At 42.6% G+C, this 9,991-nt stretch overlaps 2 protein-coding genes across 2 annotated transcripts; both read right to left on the bottom strand.

Annotated features, from left to right (window-relative positions):
- Nucleotides 1–818: 818 nt before the first annotated feature.
- Nucleotides 819–5,469, bottom strand: slc25a10a (solute carrier family 25 member 10a). Its single transcript, XM_028986882.1, has 11 exons — nucleotides 5,125–5,469; nucleotides 4,849–4,968; nucleotides 4,663–4,777; nucleotides 3,945–3,993; nucleotides 3,791–3,832; nucleotides 3,662–3,705; nucleotides 2,508–2,578; nucleotides 2,154–2,246; nucleotides 1,929–2,006; nucleotides 1,747–1,803; nucleotides 819–1,311 (listed from the first exon to the last, which is right to left on the bottom strand). Exons 1-11 carry the CDS (start codon nucleotides 5,212–5,214, stop codon nucleotides 1,207–1,209), a joined length of 864 nt encoding a protein of 287 aa, XP_028842715.1. The 5' UTR covers nucleotides 5,215–5,469; the 3' UTR covers nucleotides 819–1,206.
- A 1,630-nt stretch (nucleotides 5,470–7,099) lies between these two features.
- On the bottom strand, nucleotides 7,100–9,973 carry mrpl12 (mitochondrial ribosomal protein L12). Its single transcript, XM_028987234.1, has 5 exons — nucleotides 9,784–9,973; nucleotides 9,180–9,372; nucleotides 9,006–9,080; nucleotides 8,782–8,919; nucleotides 7,100–7,576 (listed from the first exon to the last, which is right to left on the bottom strand). The coding sequence occupies exons 1-5, from the start codon at nucleotides 9,846–9,848 to the stop codon at nucleotides 7,460–7,462; spliced, it is 588 nt and encodes a 195-aa protein (XP_028843067.1). The 5' UTR covers nucleotides 9,849–9,973; the 3' UTR covers nucleotides 7,100–7,459.
- Between the last annotated feature and the right edge of the window lie 18 nt (nucleotides 9,974–9,991).

The following is a 9,991-nucleotide window of genomic DNA, read 5'->3' as shown; positions in this document are numbered from 1 at the left end:
AAATCAAAGAATTTCATGTAGCCTGAAGCAACAGGAGTCCTTACACGGGTTATCATTATCAGAGGGAGATTTGGGGCCAATATAATTGATCACACATCCACTCACATGCTGGTTCACAAGCCTCTTCTAGCTGTATGTCATTCTTATAGCTCATACTGTATATAGCAAGCAATGCACCATTTTTCAGTCAAGCATTTGACAGGAATACATGTTTGGAAAAAGCAGTTATAAAAATCTGTGGTTTAGTTGGATGGTTGCACACATGGTCATATGGGACCTCGTACTGATTTTAAATGCTTGGCTCTGATTTAACTGATGGAAGATATTTATGGATGACGCGGCCCACACCACAGCTGCTGGCAGTGACGCTGTTCATAGATATGAGAGCATTGTGGGCAAAGGATTTTATAAAAAATAAGTCTCTTTATTACTGTGTAGCCCCTAAATAAACGTAAATGTGAGTCAACTTTCATTTCTATTAAGTTTACACAGTGTGTTAGCGCCCTCTAGCGGAACGCGTCATGCAGCGGCCACACTGAGAAACACGTGAAATACAGACAGAAGGTCTGGAGGTTAAACCAAATCACTGGAGGTTAAACAATTGTAGGTTAGAAGTAATTGGAAGTGACACATAATATATTATTCAAAATGTCAATAAAGAATAATCCTAAGTTCCTAAAAACTCCTTAATCGACTTTCATTAGTTTCTGTGAAACAGTTCTATTGTTATTTCAGGAGGCACACCTCTTAAAATTTTCTCTTTATTGACTAAGGTTAGTTTGGGTACAAAAAAAAAAAAAGTTATTTCAATGCATAGGTGCTGTTCATAAAGAAGTTTTAATAAATAAACCTCACATTTTCAAAAGTAATTTCTTAAAAAGAAACAAAGCCTGTGCAAAATGCCTAAAGCTCAGCTGCACATTGAAACAAGGACACAGAATACTTTATTAAATGCCCTCTAAAAACACAACTGGTTGTGAATTTTAGGAGGGAAGTTGCCAGTTCTAATCAGTTTAACACATGGCATCAAGAACACTTTCAGTAAATCAAACAGACCAATGTCTTTGTCACGCTCAGATATGAGGGGTAAATGACAATCTTCTTCACCTGGACAACAGTTAACCCCCCAAATGAAGCATTTTGAGGATTGTTGGGGTCCACACACACGTGGAGGAGACGGTAAAGAGTGTCAACAGTGGTGACAGATCACGTTGTGATTACCCTGATGCCGAAGTAGAGACGGAGCTGCTCCAGCACAATGAAGGTGAGCACAGTGTGAGGAATAAGGCGAATTCCAGCGGGAACAAGACCCTGATAGGAGGAAAAATTAAAAAAATTAAAAAAAAAAAAAAAAAAAAAAACACATTGCTATCCAATGCTGAATCTTAAATAAATAAACATGCTTATGAACCAGTATAGATAAATTAAATGGAAAACTATTTAAGTCTAGGTGATTATTTCATGTGAAAACCCTAATTTGCATTGTTCAGAAGGCATATCAGTGTTCAGTGTCATATAAGGAACATGAAAATTATGTCAAGGGGAGCAGAAAGCGGTGATTGCCGCTAATCTGATCTGATTTGTATATATGACGTATGAGCAAAATTAATTACATGCCTTCTGTTCAATGCTGCCATAACCTGTCAATCCAATAATCATGTTTCATTTACTGTGAAGAAATATTGAAATAAACAAGACAGTACACACAAAAAATGATAAACATTAATAAATTGAATAAAATCAAACCTTATAGAAGGCCATAAGTCCCAGTTTTGCAGTGTCCATGACACAATGAATCACCCCCTGAAACCACAATGAAATACAAATAATCTGCTCACTAAATCAGGCTGTAGATGAAGAAGAAACATTGTGACCAATGACAAAGTAAGTAGACTGGTACACACGGCCATCTGCCCAAGAACCCTCACCCTATACTCTCCTTTAGAGTTCATCAGCCTGGTCTTCATCACATCCAGAGGCTGGCAGAGAACAGTAGCACACCCTCCCTAATAAAAAAAAAAAAAAAAAAAAAATTTATATATATATATATATAACACGGTTAATCTGTGTTTGATGTTCTCTTCTTGACCTCAGAAAAGGTGCTGCTAGAGAACCTTTAGCTCTTAAATGCAAAAGCACTCAGCGTCACTTACTGCAATGAGGCTGGCCAAGAAGTGGGTGAGTACGTTGTCCGTCATAACTCCTGTACTTAAAATCAGCTGCTTGGCTTGGTCATAGCAGGGCAGCTGGAGCGAAAGGCAAGCGGAACACGTTTTTTCAAAAAAACTATTAAAATGGTATTTTACCTATGGGGGAGTGAAGCTTAATTTACTTGTGTGAAACTGAAATTATATCTTTTACAGCATCCATCAGACGTCCCGGAGACACTCAGGGTTAAGTGTCTTGCTCAGGGACACAGAGGTAGTAAGTGGGGTTTGAACCTGTGACTTTGTGGTTCATAGGCGAGTGCGTTACCCACTAGGCTTCTACCACCATAGGTCCCTCACCTGTCCCACTGTGACAAGAGCCCCTCTACTGGATGCCATGGAAGCCCCAGAAAACAGCTTCCGAAGTCCCTCTACAAAAAAAGAGACAGGGCGAATATAGGTGATTTTATGTAAACTACACTAAATATAAAATCAATATAGGCCAATTTAAAAACCATTAAATCATTGTTTGCACTTTACAGTTCTGTCAATCCATCGTGGCGACAGCAATTTCATCCCAAATCGCTTACTTTTACAGTAGTTGCTTGTATGTTTCTAGTCCATCCCTAGTCGTCTCCTTCCTATGTCTTCCACAGTTTAGTGGAGATACTGGACCACTGTGCCGGACCCAGTCCACAATCACGAGGGGGAATCGGTTTACTGACCAACGTATTGGCTCCGTTGCGATGTGCCCTCATTCAGCTTGTTAGCATGTTTTTGTTTTTTTTTTTATTTCAGACCCAGACAAATGGCAAACATTTTAAATGGCAGCAAATTATTTCCACGTCAAGTGGTGACCTGGACCACACAGGAGCAGCATGACTACCAATCCCATTAGTTGAGACAATGGGACATGTGACAATCACTTCACTTTAGAAGATCAGTTTCAGTTGGACTAACATATTAAAGTCAAAATAATAATTTTAAATGTCATAATGAGTGTTCCTGGAGTATCACCAACCAGAAGGTTTTCAAACCAATGCTTACAACTGCCCACCTTCAATCTGAGGCCAAAAAGAAATTCCGCAATATAATGAAGATCCAGATGGAGAGAAAACTCTGTCAGTTGGTTCTCCAGGAGCAGGACACTTTTGCATGATGTTAAAAAAAAAACTACTTGATTACATTCTGACAGTGCATCCCGGAAATGTGATGTTCTCTACTTCTCTAGTTTTGTTTTTAGCTGCACAAAACACTTTGAACAGACTTGATACAACTGTAATTCCAAAAGTTTACATTTACAGCATTTATCAGACGCCCTTATTCAGAGCGACTTAGAATCAGTAGTTACAGGGACAGTCCCCCCCTGGAGCAACTTAGGGTTAAGTGTCTTGCACAGGAACACAATGGTTGTAAGTGGGATTTGAACCTGGGTCTTCTGGTTCATAGGTGAGTGTGTTACCCACTAGGCTACTACCACCAAAAGTGTGCTTGATGTGCTCAGTCACTCGTACCTTCCCTCCAAACACGAATAAGACCATCGAGAGCATGGGCATAGCTGCAGAGTGAACAGAATTCAACAATCACTGTTCACTGCCTACACTTTTGTCAAATCTTCTTCGAAATAAGCCACCGAGACTCACTTTCTCCTGAGTTCTGGTGGAAGTTTCACATCGTTCTGCATCCTGTGGGGATGAAAGATTGATGTGGAAATATACTGAACGGGAACTATATAAAAACCCAAATAAAGAATTCTTTGTACTCCAGTGGTCCTTTTACTCTGAAAATTCAACTCACCGTACATTTACCATGTCAGCAGGGGTCCCAATGAAACCGCCAGTCATCCCTGCAAAGGAAATATATTTGACAGTATTGCGATCAGAAGAGGACAAGGGGTGTAAATCAGCCACATAGGAATGATTAGACATTACTGCAATATCTACCCCTACTATGGGGAATTGTTATTGTATGTTTATTGTGGGAAAAAAAAAAAATCAGGGGCCGTTAAATTTTACATAAGATCCCAAATCCCTGGAGAGAGCCACAAACTTAGTAAATCTCTGCGGCCCTTTAGATCAAAACCCCATACACAGCCAATGGTGACTCGATCGCACAGGTTCTAATATCATGGGAGGCAAAAATCTAACTGTATACAGAAATTAGTCTTTTCAGAATCACAAAGAAGAGTCAAGTGGTAGAGGTCTGCACTGCCAACGTGCTCCACTCATTTGTACCTGGGTCTACTTTGTGATTATAAAAAAAAAAAAATTAAGAAAAATCTGCTTTCATTGTTGCTCTAGAAGTCAAGTTCTTTCCACTGCCCCCCATTTGTTTATCCTGAGATGTCTGAAAGAACACAGTCAAAGTCAAAAGGTCGGAACATTGAGTAAAGAACAGACATTGAGAAGACTGGTCACACCGCTCTCTTGAGCTGATGGATTCAGGAAAAAAAAATTAAAAAGTACCGTACCTGATCATATTCATTTTAACGAACGCAACCTCTCCTTCTACATACCTCCAAATGCACCAAGCAGCACCTTCTGGTAGAACGGCATCGGGCCTTTCTGCTCACTGCCCCTCGTGTTCCGTACAGTGTCATATATAGCAAAACGGGTCATGGAGTAGGACAGCTGTGCAAGGCAAGACACGTTCATTTCACCTCGAAACGAGCCTGGCAGGACGTCTATGGGCGTCACCATACCTGCCGACAAAGGGAGGCGCTCAGTCCACTGTAGAGGGCAATCACCCCATCGCTGCGAACCACCTGCATGGCCATTCCCACCATCCGCATCTTCACCTCCTGCTGAGTCTGCAGGTGAACCTGAAAGCCAGTGAGCCATCAAAGGTCAACCATCAGATCCATAACACGTCTGCACGAGAACCCTACGCACAGATCTACAGCGCACAGGTCGACTGCAGCGCATCGAGGTCACGGCCTCAGTAGGTTGACCTCTGACTGCTGGATGGGTGGGGGTACCTTGATGAGGTCCAGGGGGTGGGTGCAACAGGCAGCTCCGCACGAGGCGACTCCCCCGAAATACCAGCGCGAAACTCGCCGCTCCGCCATCGCCCCTGCGTCTCCGTCTCAGGCTGGACAGGCTGGAGCGACCGGTTCGCTCTTATTAACAGCGTCCGGTTAATCCGTTAACGCGCGGCCACACACGTGACACGAGTTCACAAAAGGTTTAAGTAAGAAAGTTAGACCGCGTGTTGCACACACATTCCATTGATCGTCTGTTTCTTAAATTAGGCCGGGATTCATGAGATGAAATAAAAGCCACACTTGTTAAGAGTATGGAGACGTACCACCGCCTAATTCTAAAAGAACGTGTCACCGGTGGGACAGCTGATTGGTTGGTTCAGGATTTAGCCCTCGCTGATTGGTCGGTTTGGGGAATCCCAAACGCTGTGATTGGTTGAGCTCTCCTACTCCGCCGCTATGGAGTAGAACAAACCGAATGGACGTGTTAATTTCGGCTCCGCTCTTCCGTGAGAAACATGTTTATTTATATTACTTGTATCTAACTTATTATTCTTAATTATTCCAGTATCTGGATTTAGCACATTGTTTTTGCGTTTTTGTTACAGTTTAACCGGCACCGGTAAATTAAAAGCTTTCAGGCGGTAAGCAAACTTTCTTGGTTGGAGTTTTATTGTAGTGTCCTTCTTGGTCCCGGCTGGCGCAGCTGCTTTCTGGGTGGACGTGCAGCCTACGTGACGGGTATAAAAATAGGAGCAGCGTCTCCATGTTCTGATTGATGACCCCCTGGTGCTTCTCAAGTTCAGATTAATATCCACAAATTGTCGTTTCTCAAAACCTAGATTAATTCAGAATGCAAAAAACTTTACATAATAATTGAAGAAAAATTAAAATTAATTTTCTCACTGGATCTCACTGCAAGTCCAGTGAATGTACTTACACACGCACATGCGTACACATTGCACAAAACAATAAAAAAATATATATATATATTATAATTTTTTCTTTGTCTAGCATTTAACAATCTCTGAGCATGCTCTTTGCTGACAAGTTAGGCCTTATCAGGGCTCTTAGTTTGTAAACTCAAAATTCTATAGAAATTGAACAAGAATTGCTGGTGTCTTCCTCTTGTAAGTCACTTTGGATAAAAGCGTCTGCAAAATAAAGTAAAGTGAATGTACGTATATACTTTTCTATTCCTATAATACCAACATATAATACTATAATAAAATAAAAAATAGGGTATTGATCTTCATTTAATGTTGCCTTCCTGGATATGGTGATCAATCATCACCATTGTGAAGGCCACCTTATTAGTTATCCCTACGTTGTACACACATGTTTGAATGTGTATGGTCCATCTGATTTTTTTGGGATGAGATGATGTAGAGTAAGGAATTGTGCAAGGACTAAACTAATTGGACTCTCTCGGACGGTAGATCCAGAGGTCACTTAGTGGGATGCAGTAAAGGCTAAAGGTGAGTTTACATAGTTTCATAGCATCTGCCCTCTAGTGGCCAATCTGCATTCCAGCACAATAACAATTTTGCAGATATCCATTGCAAGTGTCTAAGAAATGTATTCTAAATCTTAATGGTAAGCAAATATCAAATCATGGCCTGGTTTTAAGTTACACAAACAATATTCCATGTTATATGCATGCTGGGTGACCAATTCAGTTTACTAAATCCAAGATGATTATGTCACCTAAAACAAACACACACAAATATAATAGGACAGTAGTAGCCTGGTGGGTAACACACTCATATATGAACCACAAGGTCACAGGTTCAAACCCAAATTACAACCATTGTGTCCCTGGGCAAGACACTTAACCCTGAGTGTCTCCAGGGGGACTGTGTTGAACAACCAGGTCAAACCATGCAAAGACCTACAATGGATCTGCAGGGCCAAACCTAAATCTGGGGTGAACAACCCCTGCATACCAGAAGAGTACACTGTTACTTCAGAACACAATTAACATGTTTATTTTACCACAGGCAATGACATTCATGTCCCTGCATGAAGAGGAAGCATCTGTTCCCTGGTGGTCAGCAACAGACACCTTGAGCCATGCACTGTACGCACCTCTGGTGCTCAGTGGGTGCAAGAATCAGACATACAGACAAGCAGGTGACTGGGTGGCAGGTCTAGAGTCTTAGAGCCTGCTGAGTTCAGTCCGAGAGTTCATCCACCTTATCAGTCACCAAGTGGCAATGGTAAAGGCATTTTCCCAACAATTCCTTTCATCACTGTTGTAAAAAATAAAAAATAAAGGGGACACAGAAAGAAGAGTGGCAAAAAGAAAAGGACGGCAGCCATGACAAAGCGTCTACTCCAGCAGCACGGTGCCGCCTGCTGCCTCCAAGGCAGCCTTCAGCTTTTCTGCTTCCTCTTTAGAAACATTTGCCCGGATCTCCTGAGGCAGGGACTCCACGAGCTTCTTAGCCTAAGAAGAAATGATTGTAATCAGTGCAGAACACACATTCTGATTAGTAGTTACATGTCACACACCAAGGTCATTGGTGACAAACCAATTTGTTGCATGAATATATTCATTCATAACATCTGCAGGATCCAATCTGCATGTTCTTTTCCTTAAACACATTATTTCTAGTTGAAAAATCTATGTAAAGAGAAATTAAATAGACAGAATAGATAGGGTAAAGGCAGCACCACTCGATGCTTTATGGTAGTCAATTTCAAGAAATGATCCTTTACAGGATGCAAATCCTTTCAAACATGTCCTTCATTAAAAAAAAAGAATGTACGTCATTATGATTAATCTCCTATTCTGGTCATTAGGTCATTTCAGACCTAATCTGACATGACCTGTCCCGATAATCTAAAGAAATTAACAACTCAAAATGACACGCTTAACATGCAAATAACATGTATACACAGCCAAAGGGGCAGTGGTGGCCTAGCGGTTAAGGAAGTGGCCCCGTAATCAGAATGTTGCCGGTTCGAATCCCGATCTGTCAAGGTGCCACTGAGGTGCCACTGAGCAAAGCACCGTCCCCACACACTGCTCCCCGGGCGCCTGTCATGACTGCCGACTGCTCAATCAGGGTGATGGTTAAATGCAGTGGTCAAATTTCACTGTGTGCACTGTGTGCTGTGCATCACATATGACAATCACTTCACTTTTTTTTATTTTTTTTATAAAGTAATTACTACACAAGTAAACAAAATCAATTTAGAGTCACTCAGCAAAATGAATATAAAGACACATGCAGCTCTATCGCTATGGAATCCATTCCATGACCATTACGGCGTTCCAGTTCAATACCAACTTTCAACACGCTGAGCTGCTGACTTGATGATCGGATCAAGCATACCTCACCAAACGAGGAAATGTTCGAGAACCACTCATGTGGACTTAATCCTACAATTTCATCCCCTTTTAACAATGGAGCTCTTCCCAAGTCATGTTATGTTGTTTAATTAGCATTTTTCCTTTTTAATGACATTTAATCCCACTTTCCAAATGTGATCAAACCTTTAACATGGAATATAAAGAACATGCATTTTACACAACCACAAGGCCATCGATCAAAAAATAAGTAAAAAAGCAAAGGCTACCGTGTTCTATTAATTCCTCCCTTTGCTGTATCCCCCTCCCCAAATCACACACACACACACAGGACATACCTGTACCAGGTTCAGGCCCTGCATGCAGTTCTTCACTTCCTTGATCAGCTTCACCTTCTCCGCTGCATTCACCTCAGTCAGTTTTACTGTGAAGTGGGTTTTCTCCTTCTTTACCGGGGCCGCGTCTTCTTCTGGCGCCTGTGAGGGTGTTCGTGCGTTATTTGATGAACAGACTCATACAGCACACACAAGCGCATGCACAAACGCAGAAAGCCATTTCTAACCTGAGCTGCAGGTGCAGCTTGAGCTGCCATCGCCCCCATGGCCATCATTCCGCCATCTTGAATGTTTAATGTTTTCTGTATTGTAAAAACGGAATAAAAAAACAATTAAGCATGATCTCAGCCCGCACAGTGTGAAGCCTCGTTTATGGAGACGTAGGACAGGTCCCTTCACACCTTCAGCAGCTCGTTGAGGTCCGACACCTCCAGCAGGGTGAGACTGGCTATGTCGCTGACCAGCTGCTGTATTTTGGGGGAGTACTGCTTGGGCGCCCCGTCCAGAGGAGGAACAGCGATGGCATCGGCTGTACTGGCTGGGCTGGTCCTGAGCATTCTGAGGGCACACAGGGCTGGAGTCTGGACGCTATGCCTTCAAAAAAAAAATTACATTACAGTAAATCGCTCTAGACGCTGTACAGAACTAGTGATACTAGAGGGTTATTATTCCGTCACGTGTATACTACAGCCATCAAAAATCATCTTTCGTGCACATGGACAATCGCACCGTGACCTTGGCTCGCCTGAGCACATCCCAGATCGCCATCAACTAGGCTGACTTCCCAAGATCCACATTGGACCGGCGGATTAAAACGTATGAAAATAAAAAACGTTTTTTTAACTGGAGGATCTTGCCAGTTTTTATGTTTAACCATTAGGTCACGTTGACATCAATATGTTGCAGATAATTTACAGATTAGGCAAAATAATAAATGCACAGCGTCTCGATCATGTACACCGGTCCCAGCGCCGCTGCCCTTGACGTCTCAGCGTCGCTCCTTACCGGTACCGGTGCCGGCGGGCCGCGAGCCGCAGCGCCGCCAGGACGCAGGTTCTGCTGCTGTACATGGCGCCGGTGGAGAGTCTGGCCGTCAACCCCGGGCAAAAAGCGTCTGGCTCAGTCCTGTCGCCCAGCAATCCGCGCTCAAAAGCACATGGCGTCCTCCACACGCTGTTCCTGACCTACCCACAATGCACCGCGCCGGAGGCAG

The sequence above is a fragment of the Denticeps clupeoides genome, chromosome 7 (assembly GCF_900700375.1).
Source record: "Denticeps clupeoides chromosome 7, fDenClu1.1, whole genome shotgun sequence".
Classification (NCBI taxonomy): Eukaryota; Metazoa; Chordata; class Actinopteri; order Clupeiformes; family Denticipitidae; genus Denticeps; species Denticeps clupeoides.
This window is presented reverse-complemented; position numbering and strand designations above follow the sequence as displayed.